The following is a 15,009-nucleotide window of genomic DNA, read 5'->3' on the forward strand; positions in this document are numbered from 1 at the left end:
TTTTCACGCGATTCTTGGAACAACAGCGCCCTCTGCTGTTGGTTTTAGAACCAGCTCTTCTGGGATGGAGAGCCCACCTTCGACCACTGGACCGGGAGGATTATTAAGGAAGCCTGCAGACAAAATTTCCCAATTCTGGAGAAAATTCTTTTCTTTTTTTTTTAAGAACAATACTCTGCAGGGAAGATGATAACTTCAGTGCAGGGAAGGAGATTTGACTTATTGTATTTGTTTTGAAATGTGTATCCTGCCCACCTAGCCAAGAGGAGACTCTAGACATAAAACTTGCAAGACGTAAAACCAACCAAATAAAACAAGAAAACATCACGGTCATAAATAGGAGCACTTCATTCTGGTTTTCGGCAAAATCATCCAATAGTGAATGGGTGAAAGCGACCACGGCATTCTTTTACAACCACTGGGTTCACTTAATGACGGCCGCAAGAAAAGTTATAAACTCAGATCAAACACGCGGCCGACCTATTTTACGACTGTCATGACGTACATCCATAACTGGGAGACCCTATGATGGCCTCCTCAGGGTGCCATCAGCCAAACAATGTAGGCTGGTGGCCCCCAGAGAGAGGGCCTTCTCTGTGGGGGCTCCCACCCTCTGGAATCAGTTGCCCCCGGAGATAAGAAGAATCCATGACCTCAATGCCTTCCGTCGTTCCCTGAAAACCTATCTTTTTCAGCAAGCCGGGTTGGCTTAGAACAAATTTTTAAATTATTTTAATTAGTTTGTGATTCTTAACTTCGGGCCAAAAATTTATATATATTTTAAATGTTTTAATATTTGTATTCTATGTTTTTTATCTTGGCTGTACACCGCCCTGAGTCCTCAGGGAGAAGGGCGGTATATAAATTGGAAATTAAATTAAATTAAATTAAATATGTCGAGGACTACCCGTCGTTCAGTTTTCCCTCATCTGAAAGTTGCCACCGTTGAGAAAAGCTAATCTAGAGCCTCCATTAAACTAGGGGGTCTCCACATAATTTGGGGGGAAAGACCCATCAGCTCTTACCTCGTTGAAGACCGCGGAGGGCGGCTGCCCCGGGACGGATTTCAGAGGCCTTGGGGGGCTTCTCCAAGTCCTGCCAAAGAACTGGCGGTAGGCCACGTCGAAGAGCGAAAGGCGCAGCTGGAAGGCCACTTCCACCATGTTCTCAAGAACTTTCTGCGGAGCATTGAAGGACCAAGGAGGGGAGTTAGCACCAGAGAAGAGGGGTGGGTGAGGGAGAACGAGAGGAAGGAGGTCTCGGGTGAACAGCAAATATCAAATCGCCAAGAAATAGCTGAAAGGGGAAGGAAAGGAGTTGATCAGATCTTGCTTTAGGCAACCTACGGGAGGATTTGGGTTGTCCCTGAGGTCATCCACGTACGGTAGGATGAACCCATGCTGGTCAAGGTTTGAGAGGGGTGAACTTCAACTCCCAGAATTCTGGAGGGAGGGAGGGAGGGAGGGAGGGAGGGAGGGAGGAAGGAAGGAAGGAAGGAAGGAAGGAAGGAAGGAAGGAAGGAAACCAGAGGAGAAAGAATGGGAGGGAGGGAAGGAGGAAGGAAGGAAGGAAAGAAGAGGGAGAGAGAGAGAGAGAGGGAGAGAGAGGGAGGAAGGAAGGAAGGAAGGAAAGCAGAGAAGAAAGAGTGGGAGGAAGGAAAGGAGGAAGGAAGGAAGGAAAGAAGAGGGAGAGAGAGAGAGGGAGGAAGGAAGGAAAGCAGAGAAGAAAGAGTGGGAGGAAGGAAAGGAGGAAGGAAGGAAGAAAAGAAGAGGGAGGGAGGAAGGAATGAATGACTGAAGGATGGATGGATGGACGGACGGACGGATGGATGGACGGAAGGAAGGAAGAAAGGAAAGAAGGAGGGATGGATGGATGGAAGGAAGGAAGGAATACAGGGAAACAAGAGGACAAAGAGAGGGAGAGAGGGAAGAAGGAAAAGAGAGAGGGAGAGAGGGAGATGGCTGGTCAGGGAATTCTGGGTGTTGAAGTCCACCCACCCTAAAGCCCTGGAAACTACAACTCAAACAATACGGAACATAAAATCACTAGAGACGGCAACTTAAAGGAAGCCGAGGAGATAAAGACTCCAGCCTTGAGCAGGGGGTTGGACTAGAGGACCTCCAAGGTCCCTTCCAGCTCTATTCTGATGGATTGATTGACTGATCTTACTTGTTTCAAGGCATTCCCGTGCACGCTCTTCAAGACGCACTGAAATGGCACCGATGGCTGGAGCGGCAAATTTGGCCTCCGGACGTTACGCGGAGGCAGGGTTAGGCTCTGGTGGAAGATCTTGTGCCATTCCCCCATCCTGGGGACCAGGTGCGGTGGCACCGTGTGTTTCACTTCGGCTTCTGGGCTCCCGGCCTTCAAACACAAAGCGACTGTTTGGTGAGTGGGGAAGCGGTCCCTTTTGCTTCATTTCTCAGAGAAAAGAGTAGGCTTGGATTAGAAAAATCTGAATTCTGAAGGCTCTAATGGTTTCTCCACCTTGGCGACTTGAAGATGTGCAGAGTTCCAACTCCCAGAATTCTACAGGCACTCTTTTTTTCCCTCATTCCACCTCCCCACAGTGGAGAGATTGAGCAAAAGGGATTAGAAGAGAGTAAGCGGGCCACAATGGAAATACACCTCAAAAGGAATGCATTCGCACCAGGGAACTGAAGTCTGCCCATCTTCAAACTGCTAAGCTGGAGAAACACTGATCTAGAAGTATAAAAAGTACCAGCTTTCAAGTCAAACACTCTTACGTTTGTAAAGAGGTGATGTCTGAAGGACACGTCTTCCTACACCAGGAGCTGTCGAATTTCAGCTCTTAATTTAGTTGCTCGTTTGACACTTTTTTTGCAAGGTCACAGTGATTCAGAGATTTCACAGGGGGAGCTGGAGAGAAGCTGACTTCATCAGAAAACAGATTCCAGGAAGAAAAAGGAATCAAAGCAAAGCAAAATAATAATAATAATAATAATAATAATAATAATAATAATAATAATAATAATACCCAAAAGAATTAACCCTAATCCATAGGCAATTTTTTGCATTCAGACTTTTAATTTCTGCATGAGTCACCGTAACTAGCACGCAGGTCCCTCCATGTAGTAAATTATACCATTGAATAAATATATTAAATTTACCAGTGGAACTGCCTGCCTCCAGAATTTGTGGGTGCTCCATCACTGCAGGTTTTTAAGAAGAGGACTGGACAAGCGTGTGTCTGAAGTAGTATAGGGATTCCCACTTGAGCAGAGGGGAATTCGCTGTTAGTTTAATAAAAGGGGTTTTGTCGGGACCAGGATTCTGCTTCGTGCTTTTTGGGGAAGGTCAGAACAAAATGTGTGACTCTCTTCCAAACTGGGGAGGCCGAGGAGACCATAAAAAAAAACAGGCAGCTAACCCCCCGGTCAGTCAAAACCGTCTTTCTGCCTCAAAACACAAACTCTACCAGTTGTGCCTTCAGATCCTAATACGTATTATATATGTCCTTGGCTTACAACCGTTCGTTTAGCGACACTGTAAAAAATGATTTTGATTGGTTTTCACAACTGTTGGCAGTATCCCCAGGGTCACGGATGACTGACTCACACTTATGATGGTTGCAGTGTCCTGGGGTCCCATGATCTCCTTTTTGAGACCTTCTGAACAACTCAATGGGGAAGCCAGTTCACTTAACAACCGTATGATTTCCCTGGTCACTGATAACCAATATTTCGGGCACTTGGTATTTTATGACAGATTTACTTGCGGTGTTTGAGAAAACTACGTTTTTTTTGGCAATCTGGGATGCTGGAATATGCCAGTCGGCAAGGACTCGAATTCTGATCACGTGACGCTGGGGATTCTGTGGCGGTCCTAAGTCTGAGGATCAGCCATAACAAGTCTCTTTTAAGTGTCAGTGTCGCTACGTGGTCGCTACACAAATGGCCCTAAGTGCAAATCTTCTTTGCCGAAATCTGTGGATGTGAGGCTTAAAAGCTGCAAAATAAGGAGATTTTCAGAGAAAAGTTCCTTGCCAGAAAAATCAAATAGTTCTCACCTCCTGACCCAGCTTGCCATCCAAAAACAGAGATTGCTCCTTTCACCGTCTAATCACTTCTGCCCCTAGGAAACACAACGACAATGATTATTATTATTTTTTTTTAAAAAGCCTTTACAATTGGGAGCTCAGGAAGCGGCAAAACATTTAATTTTTCCTGCTAACTTGGACGCTAAGCGGCTTAAGGCTACCAAGACCCTGTGAGTTTTTTCCCTCCCCCTTGGAAGCATTAAATCCACACGTTTCATGTCCCAAGCTGGAAAAAGAGAAAGAGAGAGAACATATTGTGTGATTCGTCCTCCCACTAAGAGCCACGGATAGATATATTGCCGCGTTTGCTGATTTTTTAAACAACAGCTGCACATCGCCCCAGTACAAAAAAGAACAACGGAATTAATCAAGCATTTTAACACGCAGGCGACAGCAGCACGAGGCTAGTCTGAAAATTTGTTATTTTTTTTTTTACATGCTTTTAGGCTAGTAAAATGCTCCGCGGAGTAAAAACACTCAGTACAAAATGTTCTTAGAAGCGAGCTAGTTCTCTGTAGGTTTTTCTCCACTCATATACGGCTGCGAAAGGCACATAAGCCCAAATCCAGAATAAAAGAGTGGCTATAAAATGTAATTTAACTGGATTTTAGGCCCAAATGTGAAGTGGAATTTAGCCAGGTTAGGAAACCAGTAATCCCAGGAAGGCAGGCAGCCGATTTTAAACTGGCAAATGGTCCTGGGGATTTATATGTTGGTCTGTTCACATGACCCCAAAACCTTGTTTGTTTATTCAGGAGTCAGAAAATGATCCTCCAGGTTAGCAACAAGGTTTTTTCTTTGGAGTAAATCTGCACATGTTCTATCTGAACACACAATCTGTTCACACTATGGGCAAATATAAGGTAAATAAACATGTACATTTTGTATACATAAACACACAGATACTGAGAGATTGTGTATCAGGGAAAGATGATATATAAAAACACCATATAAAAGAAATAAAAATATATACAACACATTATATAAATGCAGTATAGAACATGTGCCTACAATACATATATATGCAGCATAATATATATATGTGTGTAATGTATAATTTATATGCAATATAATTATACACTGAATGTATATATGCATCATTACAATGCATATATGCATAACTATATGCATTAAGCACACACGCATAATGCAATATACATATACATGCAATATAAAAACATATAGGCAAAATATAAACATGTACATATGTGCAATAAGCACAAAGATAACAGAAAACATACATGCTATAGATAGTATGTTTTCTATTGTCTTTGCTTATTGCACAAGTGTACACACACACATTATATATATATATATATTTGTCTTCTTAAGTTTTCGCGGGTGTGCATATGCAAAAAATTAAAATCTCGGGTGTTTTCCCACGTCATTATAAATAAGTTGGTTAAAATAACCAAAAAGAAAACTTTTAAAGTATTGGTTAGGATTTTAGCCAGAGTTTCAAAAGACCTTACAAAGTGTTTTGTTGGGATTTTGGAGGATCTTAAGCTGGGATTTTAGCCAGGATTTTAAGCATTTCAACTAACAGACTTTTAATGATGCGGAAAAACACACGAGATTTTAACTTTTTACATACACACACCCGTGAAAACTTGAGAAGACATATATGGATTGTGATTTCACTGAACTAGGGCTGCATAAAAATCTTGGTTTACATAGGAGGAACCTGGCTAAAGAGAGAAACACACATAAAGGCCTACGAAAAGAAAACAAATATATATATATATATATATATATATATATATATATATATATATATAGTGTGTGTGTGTGTGTGTGTGTGTGTGTGTGTGCGCGCGCATAAACATACACGTGCAATAAACAAAGACAATATAAAACAAACTATATACTCTATATATACATATAGTGTATGTGTGTATATAAAAATATATAGGCAAAGTATAGGCAAATGTATAAAAATATACATGCAACATATAAACACTCATATACATGCAATGTGTAAATATAAATGTGCAATATATAAGCACCTAAGGAGAGAAATGAATGCAACCTCCCCTAAAACAAAGCTGCCCCCCCTTTTCCACCAAGCATTTGGGGGCGGACCCCCCCTCGTCAAGAAACACATTTCCCATCTCACCCTTGCACTAAACCACATTGTAACCTGGTTAATTAACCCCCATCCTGGTCTTCCCCAGGAAACTTTAGCCTTGGCCAACCTTCCTTAGGGAGCCCCCCCCCATGAAACCCCCTTTTTTCACCCTTTTGTCCCTAGGTGGCCTCTCCCCATAGCCTCACATGCTTAAGAGTCCTTTTCTTTAAGCCATTTTTTTTGGGGGGGGCTTTTATGAGCAACCTAATTCCACCCCTCCCCCTCCCAACTCAGCAACCCTAATTTTGGGGTCCTGGGAAGGGGGAAGAGAAAAAGCTCTCTGCACATGCTCAGAGGCACCCTTGTCACCCTCTCTCAGCTCTGTGGGGGGGCTTCCTGGGAGGAAGTAGGGGGAGGGGAGGCAGGAAAGGGGGTTCTAGAGCCACCTGGAACAATGGGGGGAGGGACAAAGGGGCCCCCCAACTCCCACCAGCCAATCAGCGCGCTCTCCCAAAGGGGAGGGAGCCAAGTGCGGCAGCCTCGAGCCTCCCGAGGGCGGAGCCGTCCGGAGCCAATCAGCGGCCGTCACTCCTTTACGTCCCCCCCCAATGGGGAGAGCCGAAAAAGGGCTCCCCGATTCTCCTCCCGCCCCTCACCTCAACCTGCCGCTGCCGCGCTCCCCTATTCGGCCGGCGGCCGCCATCTTGCTCGGGACGTACCAACTGCATCGCGGGGGAGACGACACCAAAACCCACTCCTCAATTAAAGCCTCCCTGGCAAAACGGGCTCTTTGAGGCTCCCTATACACTCCTTTATATTTTACCGTCTTTCCTCTCCTCCCTTTGCTGTTTTTATTCCTTCGCTCCCTCACGATACAGCTTTTATCTTCCTCTCCTCCCCCGAATTCTGGTAAATGGTTCGACCCAGCAGGCGGGCCGCCCTCTCGTTGTTGTAGCAAAGCGGTTGCCAGGGCGACGAAGAAAGGGGCGTGTCCCTGTGCGGAACCAAAGCCCCGCGCGCGGGAAAGGAGGGGAAGACACGTGGTTGCGTTGCGCGGGCTTTCTGATCGTCTGAATGCGGATATTGGCTTTCCAGCGTGTCCGGATAGATTTATGCTGCCTCCTCTTTCGGGAAACCCGAGATGATAGCCACAGCTCACTTTTACTACAGCACAACAACCCTGCAAGGTAGGGCAATAGCGAGCTTGCAAACCTTAAATTGTGGCTTCAAAATGTTGGGTTAGCCCAGCCAATGGCCCTTTGTGCTGTGGATCTTAGTTTAGCAGAATTCTAGACCTGTTTTTTTGCAATTTAGCAATTTTAAGGTGGGTGGGTGAAAGTCAACTCCCAGAAATCCACCCATATTAAAAAGTGTCAGACATTGAAAAAATCAGGTAGTTCTCCACTTACGACCACAAGTGAGCCGAAAATTGATGTTGCCAAGTGAGAAATTTGTTAAGTGAGTTTTGCCCCGTTTTACGACTTGACTCGTTTGTTCAGTGAATCACTACAGTTGTTAAATTAGCAACATGGTTGTTAAGTTAATCTGACTTCCCCCTAAACTTGGCTCATCAGAAGGTCACAAAAGGCAATCACGTGACCCACAAACACTGCAACCGTCATAAATACGAAACACTTGCCAAACGTCTGAATTTTGATCACGTGACCATGGAGATGCTACAATGGTCATAAGTGTGAACAATGGTCATAAGTCACTCTCTTCAGTGCCGTTGTAACTTCAAACAGTCACTAAACAAACTGTTGTAAGTCAAGAATTACCTGTATGGAAATCGCACTATCAGGAATGGTGGCCCCTAATTTAATCGTTATCGGATTCACTAAGAAGGGCTACTAACCTCGATGTCTGTTTATCATCATGGATCAAAAGTGGCTTGTTTTCATAGCTGGTAAAGAAAGCCAAGATCCCCCTGTATCTGTTAGTAGTAGCCCCTTCCCAATTCAGAATCTGAACAGCCCATCTTTAAGGCTCTTCCTAGGATTTAACTGTGGCTTACTGAACAAACTATGATGAACTGCACTCATAACAGCATCTATTAATCCAAACAAACCATGTTTACCAGAGTTTAGTTATTAATAATGTTCAACTAGGGTTATTTTCAGCCAAGTCCGGAAGCTTCCATTTGAATTTTAGCAAAATTATGGCTGTGTAATGCTGGTATATTTTACACAACATGAAGGATGATGGTTCACACTGAATAATTTGAGACAAATTATTCTATTCGCTCACTAATCGGTGAGGTGCAAATCAACCAGGCATCAAAGCCATGATTTGTTGCAACAGGGGTTACAGGTTAAGCCTGAAGTAGGCCTACATCTCAACCAGGGTTGACAAAAAAACCCCAGGGGCTGGGATCATACTTTTGCCCCCATTCACACAACCCATGAATGGGGTCAAACTCTGCATCATTTTTAGCAACACCCTAGAATTCCATAGATATGACATCATGGTTTGTGCCCGACACCTAGAGTTTAGGCACCAGTTTCTGGTTGCTTGAGTTATTAGCCAGTTTTACAAACTTGGGTAAATCCAGGCTTGCAAACAAAAGCCGTCAAGAATCATGGCTTGCAGATGTCCAGGATGCCATCATAACTTGTGCCCCACATTTGGCATTTAGACACTTGTTTGTGGAAGATTGAGTCAGCAAATTGGGGACAAAGTTTGGGTTCGCCAACAAGCCACAAAAGACTGGCTTGCACAGGGCTACAGGACTGCAGCATGGCTTATCCCTGACAACTAGAGTCTAAGCCATAGTTTGTAGAGGATCGAGTCCTTGGCTGGTTCTACAAACTAGGGCCAAAGCCAGCTTGCAAACAGAAGCCCTAAAAGATCATGGTTTACAGCCACCCCAAATGCCCAGGATGCCATGCTGGCATAAATTTGCCGCCTAAAACCATAGTTTGTCGCAGATCGAGTCACTGGCCAGCTCTCAAACTAGGATCAAACCCGGCTTGCAAACCGAACGCACGAAAGAGTGTGGCTTGCAGAACCCCCAGAGGGTTTACAGAACCCCCATCCTGGCTTGTGGCCGCCCCCTACGGCCTAAACCATGGCTTGCGTTGGGTTGAATTCTTGGGCCAAGGGCGAGAAGCCAGGAAGGATGCGCGCTCGCAAGGATGCTACGCACCTGGGTACCAGCCCCGGGCCAGGGATGCAGGCGACGGCACCGATTGGCCGCGCCACCCGCCGCTCACTTGGAGGCGTTCCCAAGACCGGCCAATGGCGGCCGAGGGCTATTTGCATGCGGGCGATTGACGGCGCCGCCGGGCCAATGCGAGGCGCCGGCGGGCGGGCTCTCCTGGCACGAGGGCGAAGATGGTGTGAGCCCGGACAGCCGCTTCCCTCCTGCCGCCGCCGCAGGTAAGGGCTGGGGGGGGGGCGTGCATGGGAGGGGTCCTTCCTTGGGGGCTGCATCTCCCTCTGGGGGCGCTCTGGGGCTGCAATAGGCCTCCAGAAAATGGGGAGGGGGGAAGCAAAGAGGGGGAGGGGGTTGCAAGGGGGGGGGGCATTGCAGCAAGATGCAACCCTGGGAGGGGGGGGCAGGAGGAGAGATGCAAAACACCCCCCCTCCTCCACCCTCCCCTCCCCCTCTTTGCAAAGGCTGCAAAGCCCCAGAAGTTGGGGTCCTCCCCCCCTCCTCCCCCCCCCCCCCACTGCATTGCCCGGTGCCACTGCAGCAGCTTGGTGCAAAATGCATATATGTATGCATGCATTCAGGAAGCAGCTGGCCCTCCCTTCTTTCTCCCCCCCCAACCCGGCTTGCAAAAGCAGGAACTGGGAGACCATGGAAAAGGGGCCCACTGCAGAGAGGGGGAAAAAAACCCCACCCGCTAGGGAGGGTATGAGTGGGGAGCTCTGGGCTGGCCCGCCATCGGTGGGGAGGGGGTGCAAAATTCAGGAGGGGAGGCCTTGCCCCCTTTACCTGCCTGCAGGCGGAAGAGGGTGGGCGGGGAGACCCTCCCCATAAATGCATGGAGGGATATTTCAAGCGGGGGGGGGAGGAGGGGGGGCGCCCTGCAAATTTGACAGCTGCCCGTCGTCAGTGACAGGAAACAGACCGGCCAATGTTGGCTAATTCCCCACTGCTGAATTTTATTGCAAGCGGGGCTGATTGTGGTGGTTGCATGCTGCAGGGAGGAGGAGGAGGAAGGGGGAGGGGGGGGTCGGTGGGGACTTCCAAGGCGGATATTGGTGCAAAATGGGGGGGGGGGAAGGAAGTTGAGCGTGTGCCGCCTTCTCCATCGGCTGGTTGTGCGGTTGTGTGTTTCGGCAATATCGGTGCGCCCTTCCGTCAAAAAGGAAGAAGGAAGGCAGGAGATTTGCGCTGGTGAGAAATGTGGGGGGGGGCTTCTTCCTGTGCGATCGCACACTCGGGGGTGTGCACACGCGTGCAAGCGAGCCCAGTGCCCCTTTTCTTCCCCCCACTCTCAACTTTCGTCTTTACCCCAGTGGGGAAAATACAATGTTTTGATAGCCATAGCGCTTAGATTTACCGGTATATCCCCCTAACTTCAGCTAGGGCACAGACACCCCCATATTTTGGGGGAGGGCAGAAGTTGGATGAGATAAATGCAGTGGGGAATTGGTCCCCCACCCCCGCCGTTCCGGGACTGATCTCATCTCTGGATGCCACTGCAAGTCATTCTTGGTTCAGGTCCAGCTGGTTTTTTTTTTTTTTGTTTTTTTTTTGCTGCATCCAAATCTTCACCAAATTTGATCTATCCCAGCCACAATTCCCCCCCCCCAATAATCCTTTCACTGCCCCCCCCACCCCCTTGTGTAAAATTAGTAATTTTGGGTCCCTGCCCCAGACAGCTTGCAATCTCCACCCCCACCTCCCCTTGGAAGAAAAGGAATATGCCGGTCGAAATTTATATAACGAGGGCTTAAAAAAAATAATCGCAAATATTTTCCATTAAAAAAAAAATTAGACAAATATCATTACCACATATTCCCAGCAGAGTGGTAACGGCCTCAATTAATAAATTTCTCTTAAGGATCACTCTGCAGCCAATTAAAAGCCAGTTCCCACCGTTCCTCTATATCAAACTGGAATAATAATAATAATAAAAAAATAGAATATCGGAGCTGTTTTCCTCAATACCAGCGTTCCTCGATTTACGACCACAGTGGAGTCCCAAATTTCCGTTGCCGAGTGTTGTTAAGGGAGTTCTGCCCCGTTTTGCGAACTTTCTCTCCACCGTGGATAAGTGGATCGGTGCAGTGATTCAGTTAGTCACCCAGTCGTTAAATGAATCAGGTTTCCTGGTGGACTTGGCTAGCCAGAAGGTTGCAAAAGGGACACTGTAATCGTCATAAATACGAGTCAATTGCCAAGCGTCCGAATTTTGATCACGTGACCATGGGAGGAACTGCGACGGTCCTAAGTGTGTCCATAAGTCACTTTTTTCACTGTCGTCACTTTGAACGGTCGCTAAATGAATCATCGTAAGTCAAGGACCACCTGCATTGCTTCGCCTGGCCACCTAAAGCGAGTAATGGTGGCCTCCAGGAGATGACCAGCAAAAGGCCCAGCTGCACAGGTAATCCTCTGTTACACCTGTCCCCAAAATAGGGACTGACGACTCAAATTTGAAATTCTGACGGTTGGGATTTCTCTGTGGTCCCCTTTCCGCCTGGGTTTTATTCATTTATCATTAATTGAATTTCTCTACTCTCCATCTCACCAATACGGCAACTCAGGGTTAGTCCTTGACTTACAAACGCCCATTTAGCGACGGTTCAAAGTTACAACCGGCACTTACGTTACTTAGGAATGTTTTCCACACTTACGACCATCACAGCCACGAGAGCCAACTTCAGATCCTTGGCAACGGACTCGTATTTAGGACGGTCGCTGCATCCCCCGGAGTCACGCGATCCCCAACTGTGAGACTCACTTAAGATTCACTTAACAACCGTTGCAAGTCACATCGTAAAATGGGGCAAAACTCACTTAACGAGTGGCCTTGCTTAGCTGCAGAAACTTTGGGGTCGTAAATCGAGGATTATCCGTCTTTTCCTACACTTAATAACAACCTTGCCATCACCGCGTAAATAAAACTAATCATAATTTCTTTTTTCACTAGAAAAAGGCTCAGCTGGATGTTGAATATTTTTAAAATTCCCTAATGCGGCCATACCTGCCTTTTCCACCTTGTACCCAAATCTGCATTTCTAGGGGATTTTCTAAGTCTGGTTTTTTTCCTTCTTCTTTTTTCTCTACAGAGTGTTAAAAAACATATAAATAGTTTCGCTGATCACATCGAATTATTTTGCAGTCCTGACTCGGCTGCAGCTGCGACCCAAAAGTTGAATTGCAAATAATGCGGTTGTGAATGAGTGTTTTTTCTGGGGTGGGGGAAACAAGAAAGCAAAAATTATGTGGTCCTCCACTTACGACTGCAATGGAGGCTGCAGATTTCTGTCGCGAAGCAAGAAAGTTTTTCGATGAACGTTGCTCTGTTTTCCGACCTTTCTTGCCACAATCGTTAAGTGGAACACGTTGCTCTTATTAAGCAGCGTGTTCCACTTGTTTTTTTTTTTTTTTGAAAACTTCCGACGAGCAACGTCACCAGGGAAGCCAAATTCGCTTAACGACCGTGTTACTAACTGCCAGGGATTCACTTAACAAGCGTAGCAGGAAAGGTCGGGAAACTGGGTGAAAGTCGCTAAACAGATGCCTCGCTTAGCAATGGAAATTTGGGGCAGCGGTCGTAAGTCGAGGACTACCCGCATAGGAAGCGCTAAAGAGACAGTCTTGGCATCTCTGCCCTTAAGTAACTGCCAGGGATTTGCTTAACAACCGTAGCAAGAAAAGTCATAAAATGGGGTGCAACTCGCTTAACAAATGCCTTGCTTAACAAATGTCTCGCTTAACGATGGAAATTTGGGTCTCCGTTGCGGTTGTATGTCGAGGACTGCCTGCATAGCATCTCTGTCCTTGCAAACCAGAAGATATCTGGTCGTTGTTGAGGAGCAGAAAGACGGTCCAGCCATTCTCACTGGACCTCTGAAGCGGTCAGCAGGGTGTGGCCAGGGAGGAGGGGGCTCACCTGCGGATTTCCGAGGGCCTGACGGAGGATCAGGTTGCCACCAGGTTGTGAAACACGCTCCGGAGTTCACCGGGTCTTGTTTTTCCGTGACGTCCGTCATCACTCTATCTGCTTGACCTCCAAGACCGCGTGTTCACCTGGGCCAGGTTTCTCCGGCCGCGGCTTTTAGCCTGATGAAATGGAAGTGGCGGGTTTTGAACAGCCTCGGGTGTAAGGCGGCGCCTGGGAAACGTAGCACTCAAGAGGCAGAATGAAAAACTTGGTTCCGTGTTGAAGGTCCTATACCGAATATTAAGCAGGGGTCACCTCTCCATGGCAGGAAGGGAGGCGTTGCGAGGGATAAGAGAATAACAGGGTGGGAAGGGACCTTGGAGGTCTTCTAGTCCAGCCCCCCTCGGCTTATGACCGCCAGCTTAGCGGACGTTCGAAGTTACGTTGGACCCTAAAAAGAAAGAATTATGACCTAGTTTTGAAGTTCTGACGTCCACCCCCCTACCCTGTTAGTCAGGGATTTTGGGTGCTCACTAATATAGACATTTGTTCCACACTTACGACCGTCAAAAGCATCCCCACACGGTCCATGATCAAAATTCAGGCGCTTGGCAACTGGCATGTACTTATGACGGTTGCAGGGTCCCAGGGTCACATTTGTAAGGAAGGAAAGAAAATGAGAGGAAGGAGGGAGGAAGGAAGGGGTGTTATTGTGCTACGGAAAGAAAGAAAAGAGAGAGATGGACGGAAGGAAGGAAGGAAATAGAAAAGGAAGGTGGGAGAGAGAAAAAGGGAGGAAAGAAGGAAAGGAGAGAAAATGGGAAGGAAGGAAGGACGGAAATGAACAAATGAAAGAAAGAAAAGGAAGGACAGAAATGAACAAATGAAAGAAAGAAAAGGAAGGACAGAAATGAATGAATGAAAGCATAAGAAAGAAGAGAAGGAAGAGATGAAAGGAGGGAAGGAAGGAAAGGACAGGAAAGAGGGAGAGAAAGAAAGATTTGTGCAAATATAGTTCTGGGTGTAAAATGTACTTTTAAAATATTTCTCTTTCCGATCACACGTGTAGATTGGTCCTCTTTTTCATAATTCTTTTTGCTTTTTCCTCTCGCTTTAACTTTCTTCACTTTTCTCCTGTTCCATAGAAAGTCTTTTTTTAAAAAAAAAGAAAACGAGAGCAGAGCTGCCCGTTGGCTCTTGCGACATCTGCCTTGCGAAAGGGAAGCTCGCCCAACTTTTGGGTGACAAAAAGAGAATTTTGAGAAACCGCTCGGTTAGGTGTCGCCTGTGGGTGGCGCTGTGGCAACATTTGGCTGTGTGTTTGCAAGCGTGGGATGCTTGTGAGGGGGGGGGGGCGGCCGGCCTCAGCGGCTGGGGAAGGGGTTGGCCGGCTTTGCAAGGCCTGAGTGCGGTGGTGGCCAAATTTGGGGAGGGGGAGTGGAGGGGGTGACCTTACAAGACAGACTCCTCTCCAACCTTTATTCAGGTTTTTATTTTCTATTATTAGTTATTTAAAATATCTGCAGAAAAAATCTGTCCAATAAAAAGTTTTTCTTTCTTGTTCTAAGGTTATTCTGGGGGAGGGGAGGGGAAGGAAGGAAGGAAGGAAGGAAGGAAGGGAGGGAGGGAGGGAGGGAGGGAGGAAGGAAAAAGGGAAAAAGGAAAAGTTGGGAGGGAGAGAAGGAAGGAAGGGAAAAGTTGGGGAGGGAAGAAGGAAGGAACGAAGGAAAGAGGGAAGGAAGGGGAGGGAGAAAGAAGGTAGGAAGGAAAGAAGGAAAAATAAAAGGGAGGAAGGAAGGAAAGGGAGGAAGGAAAGA

At 46.8% G+C, this 15,009-nt stretch overlaps 1 protein-coding gene across 1 annotated transcript in view; it reads right to left on the bottom strand.

Annotated features, from left to right (window-relative positions):
• Positions 1-4,042, bottom strand: part of NPHP4 (nephrocystin 4) — a 37,837-nt gene extending 33,795 nt beyond the window's left edge. The window contains exons 1-3 of the mRNA XM_070956333.1: positions 4,031-4,042; positions 2,170-2,364; positions 1,026-1,178 (exon numbers count right to left, since the gene is read on the bottom strand). Of these exons, the coding sequence (XP_070812434.1) occupies positions 1,026-1,178; positions 2,170-2,307 (291 nt within the window). The 5' untranslated portion in view covers positions 2,308-2,364; positions 4,031-4,042. The remainder of the gene's footprint in view (positions 1-1,025; positions 1,179-2,169; positions 2,365-4,030) is intronic.
• Between the last annotated feature and the right edge of the window lie 10,967 nt (positions 4,043-15,009).

This window comes from Pituophis catenifer, unplaced genomic scaffold (assembly GCF_029215685.1).
Source record: "Pituophis catenifer annectens isolate HBS135680 unplaced genomic scaffold, rPitCat1.0.hap2 SCAF_18, whole genome shotgun sequence".
Classification (NCBI taxonomy): domain Eukaryota; kingdom Metazoa; phylum Chordata; class Lepidosauria; order Squamata; family Colubridae; genus Pituophis; species Pituophis catenifer.